Source organism: Cebus imitator, unplaced genomic scaffold, assembly GCF_001604975.1.
Source record: "Cebus imitator isolate Cc_AM_T3 unplaced genomic scaffold, Cebus_imitator-1.0 Scaffold432, whole genome shotgun sequence".
Classification (NCBI taxonomy): domain Eukaryota; kingdom Metazoa; phylum Chordata; class Mammalia; order Primates; family Cebidae; genus Cebus; species Cebus imitator.
Genome location: NW_016107747.1, coordinates 271149 through 286657, shown reverse-complemented (window position 1 = coordinate 286657; position 15509 = coordinate 271149). Strand labels below are relative to the sequence as shown.

General features: G+C 41.9%; 1 protein-coding gene across 3 annotated transcripts in view; it reads right to left on the bottom strand.

The window, feature by feature from the left end:
- Positions 1-15509, bottom strand: part of LOC108290359 (collagen alpha-4(VI) chain-like) — a 106758-nt gene that overhangs the window by 73106 nt on the left and 18143 nt on the right. For 2 of the 3 annotated variants that reach the window (XM_017510149.2, XM_037731932.1), the window contains 6 exons: positions 14346-14948; positions 11180-11761; positions 9544-10149; positions 6096-6725; positions 1151-1696; positions 49-603 (listed from right to left, as the gene is read on the bottom strand). In XM_017510149.2, coding sequence (XP_017365638.1) covers positions 49-603; positions 1151-1696; positions 6096-6725; positions 9544-10149; positions 11180-11761; positions 14346-14948 — 3522 coding nt within the window. The remainder of the gene's footprint in view (positions 1-48; positions 604-1150; positions 1697-6095; positions 6726-9543; positions 10150-11179; positions 11762-14345; positions 14949-15509) is intronic. The other variant, XM_037731933.1, reaches the window with a different exon arrangement.

Sequence of the window (15509 nt, the reverse complement as noted above, 5' to 3'; positions counted from 1 at the left end):
ATACCTACGATGAGCTTGTGGATCAAATAACAATTCTCTGTCACTCACCTTGTGGATCACAGACCTTAGAAAGAATTTCCTTTTCCAGGTTCTGCAGGACCTCAAAATCTACATCATAGTACACTTTGTCCTCATCATTAGTGATCTCCAAAAGCTGCGATTTTTTGGCTTCTCCCACCCCAATGGCAAAAATAATTATGTTTTTGTCCCTGAGGGCTTTGGCTGGTATAATTACATTATCCTGGGCAACCCCATCGGTGATCACAATCAGATATTGTTGAACACTGGGTCTCCCTCCTTTTGAACTGTCAAAAAAAGGCAGAGTGAAATTCAGAGCTTTCCCAGTGCGGGTGCCATCACGCATCTGCTGAACATCAAAGATGGCATTATAAATGTCCACCTTTGAGGAGTATTGGTTGAGCCTGAATTCTTCCTGTGGTGTTGAGCTGAACTGCAAAAGGCCAATTTGAATTCCATCAGCACCAATATTAGATTGGTTCACCATACTCTCCACAAATATTTTCATCCTTTCAAAGTCTTCTGGGGAGATAGATTCTGAACCATCTATCAGGAAGACAATGTCAGCTTTACTATTCTTACAGGCTGGGGAAAAAGGAAGCAGAATAGAACATTCATTAGGAATCTGGAAAAAAAAATAATCTGAAGCCAATTAATTACAAGCTCAAAGGGACAGTCTGGAATGGCATATATACAACATGAAAACATTTTAGAAAGAGGTGGAAGAGGAATCCAATGAAGCAAATATTCTGCAACCCAGTAGAGTTGCTCTACAATACGGAGTAGTCTCAAAATAAGACACAGCTGTATGATAAATATATAAAACTTGACCATCTCGCTTCATTCTAGGTTATGGTCATTTTGAATGTTCAATACTAAGTTGCCAACCAGTGAATCCATGATTAAAGAATGAAGCTGGCTGGGCACGGTGGCTCACACTTGTAATCCTAGCACTATTGGGAGGCCGAGGCAGGAGGATTGCTTGAGCCCAGGAGTTCAAGACCAGCCTGGACAATACCGTGAGATCCTGTGTTGGGGGGAAAGAGGGGTAAAAGAATGAAGCTCATTTAAATAGATCAGGTACATATTCTCAGAGAGGCGGGAAAGGAGATTGAAGAAGAAAAAGTCTTACCCTCTGAGGAGCAGATGTCCCGTACCACTTCTTTTTGTATGTCCTTCAGTAAATCAAACTCATACACAAAAAAAATCTTGTCTTTAGCTATTTCCTTAAGCTCATCAATGTTAGCTTCTCTTACTCCAATGGCATAAATGATAATTCCACTTGCCCTCAATCCTTCTGCAGCATCAGCCACCGGGTCTGAAGATTTACCGTCAGTGATGACTATAAGATATCGAGCGACATTGATTCGGGCAGTGTCTGCAAACACTTGAGTCATGTAGTTCAAGGCCTCACCGGTTGTGGTACCACCTCCCCCCTGCTGGATGTTGTCAATGGCTACCTTCAGCTCTGCCACAGTGGGATACTGGCTGAGGACGAATTTACTTTTAATTTCATCTGAGTACTGAATGACTCCAAACTGTACTCTGTCAGGCCCAATCTGGAACATCTTTATCACTTCATTCATGAACACTTTCATGTCAAGAAAAGCTTCTGGATTGATGCTGCCAGACCCATCAATAAGGAAGTAAATATCTGCCTTTTGGATGTGCGCACAACCTAGGTGACAAAAAGAAGCAAGAACCCATCATAACACAGTCTGAGATGGTAAAGAACCAGAGCGTTGATCCCAGTCTCCACCCATATTCCTTCAGTACTCTCTGTTCCCTTGACAGCACCTGTGACTCTGCCTACGTGTACTCTTTGGCCAACAGCATGATCAGCCAGCACACTGGGAAGACTAGAATGCCTGAGAGTCAGTCTAGAAGCAGCCACCAAGCAATAATTGGCAGAGGTTTGTGGATAAAGACCCCAGCTCCCTTGTTCTTTGCATAGAACCACTCTGAGGTAAGTCCTGCATGGCTTCCGAGTCCCCAGTTGCCTGTAGCAATAACCTGTAGGTTACTCCTCACCCCGAATGGGTGCTTAAGTCTCCACTCTCCTATCAGTATCCCCTGGGATCACCACACAGATAAATAATTTGCATCCAAATCATAGTCTCAGAGTCTGTTTCTGATGAACCCCTCTTAAGACATAAAGTAAATATAACTTGATATTTCTTAAATAGGGAAGTTAAGGAAATGAAAGTAATATCAGAGCACATTTGAAGCTATGAACTGTCTCAGATTCTGTTATTCCTGTCTCCCATCCAAGTTGTATTTTTAAGTACATGGGCAAAAGCATGTGCATCCTGAAATGTAATTTAATTTAATAATTTGACTTAAGTTAATTTAAAACATTCTCTATTAAATGAGCCTGAATTAGGAAACAACACATGCTGCCAAGGCTATAAAGAAACAGGAACGCTTTTACACTGTTGGTGGAAATGTAAATGGGTTCAGCCATTGTGGAAGACAGTATGGCGATTCCTCAAGGATCTAGAGCCAGAAATATCATTTGACCCAGCAATCCCATTACTGGGTATATACCCAAAGGAATATAAATCATTCTACTATGAAGACACATGAACATGTATGTTTACTGCAATACTATTTCCAATAACAATGACATTACACCAACCCAAATGCCCATTAGTGATAGAATGGATAAAGAAAATGTGGCACATATATACTATAGAATACTACACAGCCATAAAAAAGGATGAGTTCATGTCCTTTGCAGGGACACGGATGAAGCTGGAAGCCATCATCCTCAGCAAACTAACGCCAGAACAGAAAACCAAACACCACATGTTCTCACTTATAAGTGGGAGTTGAACATTGAGAACACATGGGCCCAAAGAGGGGGACTACACACACCAGGGCCTGTTGAGGGGTCGGGGGTGAAGGGAGGGAACTTAGAGAACAGGTCAATAGGTGCAGCAAACCACCATGGCACATATATACCTATGTAACAAACCTGCACATTCTGTATATGTATCCTGCTTTTTTTTCTTTTTAGAAGAAATTCTTTTTAAAAAGAGTCTGAATTAAATGAGTCACCTTATGTTAAAGCTAGCCCCCAGGGCAAGTGGCTCTACATTTAATCCTGTCTCCTCGGTTGCTAGCATGCTTGGCCTCCTTGCATCTCAGTTTCCTGATCGATCAAATGAGGATGTTGACACCTACTCAATAAGCTTATTGTAAAGAGACAGTAATATCATGTAAACACAGCAGAGTTCAGCATTAGAGATGTAGGGTTAAGAGTACCTGGTGTTTTATTTTTGTCATCAAGCAGATTAAAAAAAAAAAACTTTTCTCCACTCCCTCTCAACAAGGGCACAATAAGGGCAGGCCAGGCTTGAGTTATTAATCTCTGGATCCCCTTGACCCCATGAAGAGTCTTTTAATTTTCTTGGCTGAAAGGGAAGTGGTATGAGGTAGGAATTGGGCTCCCCTGCTCAGGTCTTCATGTGGGAGGGCCTGGGTCCATGCAATATATGGGGCATACTTATACTACAAAAAAACTTGTTTATATGAACGAAATTCAAATGTAATTGAGTGTCCTATATTTCATCCGGCAGTGCTACCCTAGAGGGGCATGCATTGGAAAGGAGTGTAGCTTAGAGCAAGTAGAGAAAGGAGTCATTTACCCCACAGTAAGTATTTGCTAAATTCTGGAGAGTAGAGGACAGATTATGGTAAAATAAGGCAAAAACCCAAACTTTGCTGGAACCCAGCATCCACTGCTGATACGTAGATGGCTGTCTGGCATCAGAGAAAAGGACCACTGTGCAGGAAAGGGCATCTCTGCAGCCAGCCCAAGGAGGCTTCACTACAGGAGCCGCCCAAGGAGGCTTCACCATAGTCCAGGGCCCTTGGATTGTCAAGAGGAGCTGACGGCTCTAAATACTGCCTGCACTGTACATTCTTGTCAGTCTTAGCAGAAGGAGATATTGGGGGAAAAGAGAAAGGGAATATTTCTTACAGTATGGAGGCTGCTGAGCATTCACATCAATTATATACATAAAATGCTTGGCAGAGTATCTGACATATGACAAATGACCAATAAATAGTAGATATTATGATCATTGTGATCAGCCAAGACAAAATTCTGGTAAAATTATCACAGCTTCTATTTACCTCTAGGCTACCCCCTTCCCCCACCCTTCTAGACTTTGGGCTACTTTTTCTGATTGCAAGTTTCTTTCTAGCTTCTCTGCAGTCTCAAAGAGAAACCAACCCTCAGCTCTTCATACTGTGAACTAGCGGGGCTCCTCTTCCCTCCTTCTCATCTACAGAATATAGGCAGGGAGCACACATGGAAATGAAACTCATATTCAACAATTTTGTTTCTCATTTCCGGAACAGAGAAAGGAACTAAAAATATAGGTCAAAGAGAAGGATAGGAATTTATTTAGATATTTCAAATCCAGGCCTCAGCACAAGTAATCAAGAAATTACCAGATCACTCAGTATTTGTTTAACAAGAAACGAAGCTCAGTGATTTTTCCCTTGAAGACATAATCACAGCCTTGAATTTTTACCTCAATTACATACATTTCAACGATTCTAATTTAAATCTGTGATTCTAATCTGAATCTAAGAAATACTAGCATGGGTAGACAAAAATAGATAAGACGACAGACACAAAGATTTTCATAACAGCGAGTAAGTGGCAAATCTAGGCCAAAGTGCATACACTTAACCACTATGTTTTTTCTGGTGTGTATGTTTTTTTAAAAAAACTGCATATGTAGTAGGAACTCTCCTGACCAAACTCTACTTTAGTAACTTACCAGGTAAACTAATGTTCTCCCTTTCCTCTGTAAAGCATGAGTGATGCTCCTATAAAACATTGAGAACCTGAAGTTCCACTTCACCCATTGGAAGAATAAGCTTAACAAGATGAAGGTAGGTTTGTCCCTAGCTTGTTTACGGCAGTTTTGTTGTTATAATTACATAATTAATCAAATACATGCAAATCAATAGGATATGAGCATGACTAAAAGAGGTTTATTGCATCTATGAAAACCAGGTTAACTGCTTCAGAAAGACTCAATAAAAGAAAGTTGTTTTTAAAAAATTTGCCAGTGTACTAGATAGCATTACAAAAGATTTCATTTTTAAGATTATAAAAATCAATAGTTATTTCTGTTTCTGTTTTGAATTGTTTCAAAAGTCTTTCCCCTTTAAGGAAACTGAAACTGGAAATTATATATAACATAATATTGGACTGTTTATTTAAAAAAATACATGAAATCCAATCAGCAGGGCTCATACTCAAAGAAGCTTTGGCCCTATACCAAAAGATTGGCAAATTAACATTCATTTATATGTATTAATTTTTTTTATTTCAAGTATGTGAGAAACAATAGTTTCTGAGGAAAAAATAAATAAAATTTTTAAAATTCAAGTATGTTTGTATCCTTTTTATAGTAGTTGTCTGCTTAAATGACTTAAGATTTGATCAAGCCAAATTTGGTTTCTTAGGGCTTCTACTGTAAATATCTTCATCAAACTGTTAAAACAGAAGGGGGCGAGGCATGGTGGCTCACACCCATAATTTCACAGCTTTATGAGGCCAAGAGGATGGATCACTTGAGGACAGAAGTTGGAGACCAGCCTGAGCAACATAATGAGACCCTGGCTCTGCAAAATATCTTAAAATTAGCTGAGTATGGGGGTGCATCCCTGCAGTCCAAGCTACTTAGGAGGGTGAGGCATGAGGATCTCTTGAGTTCAAGGTTACAGTGAGCTGTAATTGCTCCACTGCACTCCAGTCGGGGTGAAAGAGCAAGATCCTATCTTTAAAAAAAAAAGTAAAATTTGTATATATTTTTAAAGGGATGAAGGATAAGATAGGAGGTGCTAGAAATATTGCCTTTTCACTTCTAGTCTCCTGCATTGTTTGGCATCAAGATAAAGTTTTTATACATTTCTGTTCCTGTTTTTTTAATGAATTGACTTCAAAATCTTTTCTTTGTTGGAGGATAGAGGATATAGGTACATGGAGCAACTAAAAAACTTAAGAAAGGTTTTTTGTTTAAAAATGTCAAATTTGGAAAAGACCCTCCTACCTTCCTGTACGGGATAGCTCGTCCCACTAACAGAAACTTGACGGTGCACAATCTCAGGGCAGAGCTGGTTCATAAGCTTGCTTCCTACTATGGAGAGCTGCAAAAAGGATTCCAGGGGGACTGAATGCTTCCAAGGAGGATATGATGCCATCTTCTCCAGGTCCTTACTCTCTGAGACATCCTGGGTGCCCACTGCATAGATGGTGACCCCTGCTCTTCGGAGGCGAGAAGCAGGTCCAAAGATACTGTCTTGGGAGACGTTTTCCGTGATGACCACAGCTATCTGCTGCACGCCGTGGCTGGACCGGCTACCCTTCTCCGGAATGAAAACCTCATTCCTCAGGAAATCTAATGCAGCACCAGTCTTCGTCCTTCCTCTTCTTTCACGGTAGGTTAATTTGTCCAAATGCTCCAAGATTTCAGCTGGATTCCGAAATGTATCCAGTGAAAATTCAAGTCGTGATTCCTCGCTGTAGAAGACCAAGCCAAATCTCACAGCATCAGGAAGAATGCTTAGAGAACTGACAATGGTCTTTAGGAAATTGACAACTTGTTGGAAATTGGGTTGCCTAACCCTGCTAAATTCCTCAATGAGGAATACTAAGTCAGCCGGTATAGCAATTGCACATGCTGCAAACAAACAAAATCAGAAAGAAGGGCTTTAGCATAAGAACAGAATAATAAAGACAAGATTAATATATAAAAGCTGCATTATGATGTATTTTATATATCACATACATATTTATTATTACAATTATAATAATATATATCATATGAACTTATATTTATACACCTTAGAATTTCATCAAAGCCTTTATTTGGCATGATGGTCAAAGAACATCACAGGGTTCATGCCTATTTCAGAAATTCTCATGTGGAAGAGTATTTCATATCACTTTCAAAATATTTAAATATATGAATATCAACAAAAAAAATGTGCTTCAAGATTGCTTTTCAATTTATCTAAGTCCACCAGAAGCATCTGAGTCTTGACTAGTTTTTCTTCATTTTTCTAATTTCAAGAGACTGGGTCAAATTCTCTTATAGGCCTGAAACTTCCCAAAAAGATGAAAATTAATTGTGGCTGTTAATTTCTAAATCTTTCTCTGATCAATGTCATGTCATTTTAACAGGGGCAGCCTGAAATGTTGCAAATTTCTATGAAAAATCTTTAACCAAATATTAGGCTAGCTAGCTGTTTCATTTTGCTACAAAAGAGCCTTCTCTTCCACTTGCCTCAAATTAAGGAATAAAACATAAACTCTATTTGAGACAGTACCTATTGCAGGAAACCCACTGTGTCCACATAGTGTTGAGGTCCAGATCTGCTTTGATATATCAAAGCAGGAAATCTCCGTAGCAGAGAGCCAAAACCACACATGCAGAAAGCTTGAAACCACCATGTAAACAACTGAATGTTATAAAACAAGGTTTAGGGGCAACAGAATAACCTTTTAATGTCCTCTTTTTTCTCTTGGTGTCCTGAAATTTCCCCTGTGGTCCTTTTTTATAAAGAATCAAAATTCAATCCTAGATTTTAGAAGAGGGTGTTGTTCCTGATTTTAGCAAGTCTAAAACACCCTCTCTAGAAACTCCACACATCTTTGACATCTCCCTTCTCTCACCCTCTTGTACCAAGTGCTGTTATTCTCCTTTCAAATTGTCTTCAGGATTCTTTCCTTTTCCTCATTATTAGAGCTACCCTTGGGCTGAGCCCAGTCATCTTCTCCATGTGGCCAGATGACAGCTTGGCCTTAAAGTCCTTCTGAGTCTGAGGTGCCATTTGCCACCCAGTCTGCCCACTGAAGGTTTCCTTAAAGATTACTTTGGTCATGTCATTTTTTCTGCTTAAAAGCTGCCCACCAATTACTTCTAGTGTCTTTGAGATCCTGTAGTCAGGGTTTAACCTATCTAGACCAATCTCATCTCTCACTACTTCTGTACTCTTCCACTGACCCACACTGGCTCAGTTTTTAAATTTTCTTCCACACTCATCCAGACCATTCCCATTTCCGCACCCTTACCGGGAGTGTAGACCCCTTACCTGGCCCTTCTCCTTACTCAGAGTACCCTCCTCCTCCTCCTGTATATTAAAATAACGCCTATTACTGAGGTACCAGCACAATTCCTTTGAGGCCACATCCTCTAGAGTGCCCTTTTTTTGTACCATCTATCTCTGCTTAATGTAGCATCCCCATAAAGTGCTTCTTAATTCCTTATTACCTCTGCTTGGATTTTCCTCTTCTTGTCACATATATGTTTGTCTTTTTTCTGCTCATAAAATTCCAAGGACCCCCACGCTTTAGATGTTGATAGGTCTGGCAGAGGTATGACAATTCAGAGAAAGGAAAAATTGGCCACTTCTGGTGGTGGTACTCAAAAGATGCTTCATGAAGAGGGTAACTTAAGAACTGAAGGGTAAGTTTTGACTGTGGGTGTCACAGGCTGATATTATGATGTATTCAAGAGGAGAGACAGAGATGAGAATGCATAGTATACACACAGCAAATGATGAGTAGTTCAGCTTGGCCAGTGAATAGAATGTGTACAAAGACATAGCAGAGATAAGGCCCAGTGGTTCTCAGCCAACAATACCTATCTCCCTGGGACATATTGGAAATGTATGGGATGTTTTGGATTACCATAATGATTCAGGGGTGCTACTGGCAGAAACTAGGGATATTAAACCTCTGGCAATGCACAGGACAATTCTACACTATGAATTGTCCTACCCAAAACGCCAATAGTATCTCCCTTGAGTGTCTTGGATGCCAACATCAGGAAGTAATTTATTTAATCTTTGGGGAGAAGCCTGAGTGCTATGGTAATTTAGATTCTTACTCAGAAATATTATCTCCTTACTCCTTATTTCCATGGGAAGATAAACTTCTCTACTCTGTTGATGTCAGCATAGCTATATGACTTGCTTGAGCCAATGAAATGTTAGCAGATGATGCAGCTGAGGTTTGAGAAATGCTTATGTAATTGCTTTTCTCTCTGGTATCTCTTCAATTACCATGAGAAGAATATGCCCAGACTACCCTGCTGATCCCAGGAATAAGATGAGAGATATGTGGAGCAGGGCCAAACCTGGATCAACCAACACCCAGCCGAATCCCAAATATGCGAATGAGCTCAGACAATATCAGCAAAGCCATTTGTTTGGGCCCAGCCAAGATTGGCTGTTCATCAACTGATCTATGAAAATAAACAATTCTTTTCAGCCACTGGCTTTTCACACACCCAGACCACATCAGCATTGTGACCATAGTTAACTAACACAAGATTGTGTCTGAGGCACCCCATGCTTCCCACTGTCTCCTGTCTGCCAGTGCTTGTGCCCCAGCACTGAGAAATCCGGAATACTTGCCTTCTCTGCTACTTCCCTAGACTTTCCTTTTACGCTGAGATCTCCTAGAGGCTCACATATCCTAGGACCAAACCTTACCTCCTACAGCCTCCTTGTTGGCTGTATTCCTGTGCTCCCGCTGTCCAGTCCCTTGGATCACCACATTCATATCTTCCACCACGTGTCTGACTCTGTCTTCTCCCTGCATATCGTACACAAGGTCTGGGGACCCCATCCCTTCCAATTCTCTCCTGTCAAAGTCCTGCACACCGACAGACATAACTTTCACGCCTTTCTCCCTTAGTCTCTGTGCAGCATCCTGGACTTCATCTTTAGATTTGCCTGAGGTAATGACCACTGCATACTGGGGAATGCCCTGGAGAAAACGGCTTCCTGCTTCCTCCTGGAAGAAGGTCTGAAGAAGGTATTGCAGTGCTTTGCCTGTCCTCCTGGAGCCAGCCAGGGGCACAAAACGTTCATGAATATGAGCTATCATCTCATTCTGGGTCTTGTAGGTATTGAGCAAAAACTCAGTGTGACCTTGATCACCATACTGAGCCAGCCCAATCTGATACTTGTCCCTGCCAACCTCCAACATGCCAACCACTCTGGAGAGGAAATTCTGTATCCACTGGAAACTGGTCTGTGATGTGCCCTGTGAGGTGTCAGCAAGAAAGACCACATCTGCGTAGGCTTTGATGAATTCTGGAAGTAAAGGAAAAGGGAGACCAGAGGGGCAGAAAAAGACACAAAAGGGAAAGTAAATCAAACTGAACTCTCATGAAAATTGAATATAAGGATGGTTTTGTGTGCACAATGTGGGAGGGAGAGATACTGTATTTATACACTCTGTATATATTGTGCTTCCTTTCCTCTATGTGGGACTCTATCACAAGGCTCTTCCTCTCTTATAACCTGCTGCCTTCTTGTCTGTTTAATTACACTAATATACTTTTCAATTATTCTTCTTCAACCGATAGAGGAGGCAAGGGAAGTTAACTACTACTGAGGATACACTTTGTGCTAGAGCTTTTTTTTTTTTTTTTGAAACGGAGTCTAACTCTGTTGCTCAGGCTAGAGTGCAATGGTGCAATCTTGGCTCACTATAACCTCAGCTCACCACAACCTCTGCCACCTGGGCTCAGGTGATTCTTCTGCCTCAGCCTCCCAAGTAGCTAGGATTACAGGCATGTGCCACCATGCCGGCTAATTTTTGTATTTTTAGTAGTAAAGAGGTTTCACCATGTTGGCCAGGCTAGTCTCAAACTCCTGATCTCAGGTGATCTACCCACCTTGGCCTCCCAAACTGCTGGGATTATAGGCACTAGCCACCACACCCAGCCAAAGCTTTTTATACACTCTATCTGACTTAATCTTCATAAACCATTCTTCTGGACAAGTATTATTTTCATCATGCAGATGAGAAAATTGAAGTAAAAAAGTGAAGCCCTTGTCCCTGCTCACATAACTAGAAAGTGGCAAAGACAAGATTAAAAAACAGGTCTTCTGGCTTTCAAAACACATGCTGTTTCCTTTGAACACCATATCAAGATGTTCCTTTCTACCCACAAGAATTCCATCCAGCCTTCAAACCCTTCCCCTAGGAAGTCTCCCCAGGTTCTCCAGTGACGCTGGGCATTCCTTCTCCTTGCCCTCCCATACACCCAGTGTATTCTGGCTTACATTGTAGTGAGCTGACACAGTTAGAATCCTGGGTTCTAACACAGCTTCTTACCTTTTATCTTCCCCTCCACTGCTGAGCACAGAGTCTGAAGAATACTTCCTGAAAAATCCTGCAGGATGTTGAAGTTTTCGATGTTGAAGAGAAACTTCTCAAATGGCTCACTGGCTATTTTTTGCAACTCTTGGACATCCTGGACATTGATCCCTACCACATACACAACAACTCCATCTTCTTTCAACCGGTCAGCCGCCTCCTGGACCTCATCATTTGACTCCCCATCTGTCACCAGGATAACTATCTGAGAAACTCTGTCCTTGGCCCGACTGCCAGACCCCTCAGTCAAATAGTTGGTCCGGATAAAGTCCAGAGCATTCCCTGTGTTTGTGCCTCCTGTGCGGTACGGCAGATTCTGGATCTGCTCCAAGACCATGCTCTTCAGAGGGTTCAGCTGGAAGGCTGGGTAGATGTTGTCATTATACTGGGCAAGTCCCACTCGGACACGGTCACTGCTGATGTCGAGCCCCGAGACGACGGAGTAAAGGAAGTTCTTGACTTTTTGGAAGTTCTGGGGTCCAATGCTAGTTGAACTGTCTACTAGAAACACCACATCTGCCACAGCGCCTTCTCTGCAAGCTATGAGAGAGGCAGCAAAAGGGATGCAATTACTGGGTCTTCACACAAAATGCTTTGAACCATTGAACCAATGGTTTAAACTGTTTGGAACCAATGTGTAAAAGAAGAAGAATACATAAAAGAAAAGTAACTAATGCATAAAAGAAGAATAATGCATAAAAGAAAAATAACCACTATACTCAGTGGTCCTCAGACACTACCCTCACCCCAAGTGGCAGTGTGCTCACAGCAATAACATTAACATCCCCCTGTACCTTTGCTTCTCTCTGCTGCATCACCTTCTGAGATTTCAGACCTGCTCTACTGCTACTTCCAACCTTGAAATCCACTTACACAATCCCTTAAATTTTGTTAACAAGAAAAGCACTTCTGTAAATTAAGCAGCATGCTAAGAAAGGGAATGTATTCTTTTCAGTCAGAAAAAGCCATCAGCCTCCTATCTTTTGACAAAGAAACATCGTATCTAGGAGTGTGCTAGCACCAGCAGGTCAGAAAGTTGGAATATATTCCATGTTCCTTGACACATCTTACTGCAACTCTGTCATTTAATAGCCCTGTGACCTATTTATCACTCACCTCTTTGAGACTTAATTTTCTCCTCTGCAGCACTGACATCTTTACACCAGCCCTCATACTCTCACAAGGTTGTTTTGAGGATAAAAATAAGATAATCTCCTGTAGCAGACAATGTCATGCGCTGCTCAGTCCTTTTGGATTTCTTTTTTACCATTCTACGTACTGCTCTTTGGAAAACTTCCCTCCAGCTACTGAAGCTACTTTTCTCACAATATTTAAAAGCCCAGATCTTTGCTTGGCCCAGATCCCAGCTCAAGACAACTTTGACGCATAATGTACACCAAGTTCCCCTGTAGCATCAGGCTGAAACCCTTTACAGAATTTTTACCTGAAATTATGCCCTTCCTTATTTTTCTCTACTTCTCTGTCCTGAATACCCCACATCCTTACTGACCATCCCCCCAGGAGCTCTTCCTTAGCAAATCAAGTGTACCCAAATTCTTGTTTCAGGCTCTGCTCCCCAGGAATACAACTTAACACGCCTGCTCTAATGAAATGAGTCTGCTCTAAAAGATCTGAGATCGCCGGGCGCGGTGGCTCAAGCCTGTAATCCCAGCACTTTGGGAGGCCAACGCGGGTCAATCACGAGGTCAAGAGATCAAGACCATCCTGGTCAACATGGTGAAACCCCGTCTCTACTAAAAATACAAAACATTAGCTGGGCATGGTGGTGCGTGCCTGTAATCCCAGCTACTCAGGAGGCTGAGGCAGGAGAATTGCCTGAACCCAGGAGGCGGAGGTTGTGGTGAGCCGAGATCGCGCCATTGCACTCCAGCCGGGGTAACAAGAGCAAAACTCCATCTCAAAAAAAAAAAAAGATCTGAGATCAAGTCTCCAGTTCTGTCATCCACTCATGCTACCTTTGGCTTCAGTTTTCTCATCTGAAAAATTCAAGCAATAATACTAATTACCCTATGTATTTAACAAAGTTGAAATGATCAGTCAGATGAGCAATATAAATCAGCTTTGAAAACTATACAACACCAGGCAAACAGTCACAATTATTACTATGCTTATAAAACCTCTTTGTAAACCTTGAAGTGTTGTGCAAAATGAATATCTATAATATTTATTTCCCCATACAAATGCAATATTACCACCACACACCTGCTGCATCAATGAGTCAAAAGTTTTAGTGCTTCTTCCAATTAACCTACCCTGTACAGAAATACCAAAACAATGAATAAATTATTAAGAGTCTATCCTCTTGTGGGTTTTGATGGAGCCCACAAGCATTCTTCTCTTTCTCTACTCAAAGTCGTATGCTTTATTATGGAGTTTAGTAATTAATTGATAAAGAATTTTCACCATTTTATGCCCTATCACCAATAGAAGCACAAAGTTGATGACAGATATATCATCATCACAGGTTACGACCATTAATAACAGGTAATGCTTATGAGCACCTGTGGTTGGCCAGGTCCTGTGCCATGCACTTTACTTGCACAATTTTGTTTAATGCTTTTAACAACTCTCTGAACAAGTACTATCATCCTAGGAAGAAAGTTTAGATTCAGAGAGGTAAAGTAACTTGACTAAGATGAACATTTCTCTACTTTCTGAGATTTGAACACAGGTCTTTATTTTCCTTAAATTCATCATCTTGACCAGTATATTAAACCAACAGGCTTCCAGTTAAATTAGCAAACATCCTAGGAGAACTACTGTCCCTCTCCCTTCCCCCATCCTTCATCCAAGCAACATGGGTAAGTTAACCTAAGAATAATAATGTCATTCTAGAAAAAGATAAATGTTCATTCAATACTGGACTTATATTACATCAGTATATAGAACCAGCATAAGGGCCACAGGATTTACAAAAAGAGCTGATGAGGCTTTGGTCAGTGATTGAAAAGGAGCATAGGGATGGCTTCATGAAATTTCGATTTTAAAATTAAGACATGCACACATATGAAAAATAAGAAGGACGGGGGAGAGAGGAATAGGAGGTCAAGCTTTGAGTTTCATGACTTCCAGATCAGAAATTTTTTTTAAAAGGCCTTTGTACCTGGAGAGATGTGGTCAACACGTGGAGCTGCCTTTGCCAAGGTATCGCAGACCTCCTGCCGCAGCTTCTGGGCGAGACTACTCAGACCAGAGAAGTTGGGAACAAAGGAGGTAAAGTTCTCCTGGGGGCTACTGGCAATTTTCCTGAGCTCTGCCCCAACTGCATCTTTGACGCCAACAGCATAAACCAGGATGCCTGCCAGCCTCAGTGCCTCCCCAGGTATGTGGACATGGTCCTCAGCTGGCCCACTGCTTATCACCACGGCGATCTGAGGTACACCTTGGCTTGCTCGGCTCCCTGCTGCTTCCTGGAAGTGGTGATCTAGAATGAACTGCAGGGCCAGGCCCATCTTCTTGCCCCCAGGCTTAAATTGAAATTGCCGAATGTGTCTCAATACATCATTCTTACGGTGGTAGGTGGAAAGCAAGAACTCGGAATGGGGCACATCGCTGTACTGAACAAGACCCACACGGATGGTCTCGCTGCTGACATTGAAGCTGTTTACCAGAATGTACAAGAAGTTCCGCACACTGCGTGTATGTTGGGGGTTGATGCTGGTGTCCACCAGAAACACAACATCTCCCAGAGAGGCCTCCCTGCAAACTGGGAAAGAGAGTCACTTTCAAATAAAACATCACAAATGACAGCTACTGGCTGGAATCCCCTCTTTCCTGACTCAGTGCCTTTACTCCCCACAGATCTGCCTCACAGCCATCCTATGGTAGTCAATATGCATGCCACCTAGACACACCATCATCTTCCCTTGTCGTCCCATGGCTACCACCTTCCCTTGCTCACCTGCCACTCTGTTCCATTCTAATCAACATTTGGCCCTTCAATTAGATCACCCACCCTGCTCTCCACTCATCCCTTGACCTAAATAAAAGAACCCAGCTTTCTACCAGCAGTGGATGCTGTCGGCACCCACCTAGATCGCCTTTACTGGTTGGCACACCTATCCCCCAGCTGCTTCAAGTGCTACCTGTGACTTTTTCGAGTCCTAACCTTGGCTGAAGGGAGTGGCCTCAACTGGACACACCTGGGAAGTTACAGCACTACCACCACCCTGGGTGGCCAGTGACTAATCAACATGGAGGTACAAACGCCTGGCCCACTTGCCTTAAGTGAAAAACGCCGCCGTGTTATTTACACTCCATCACCTCT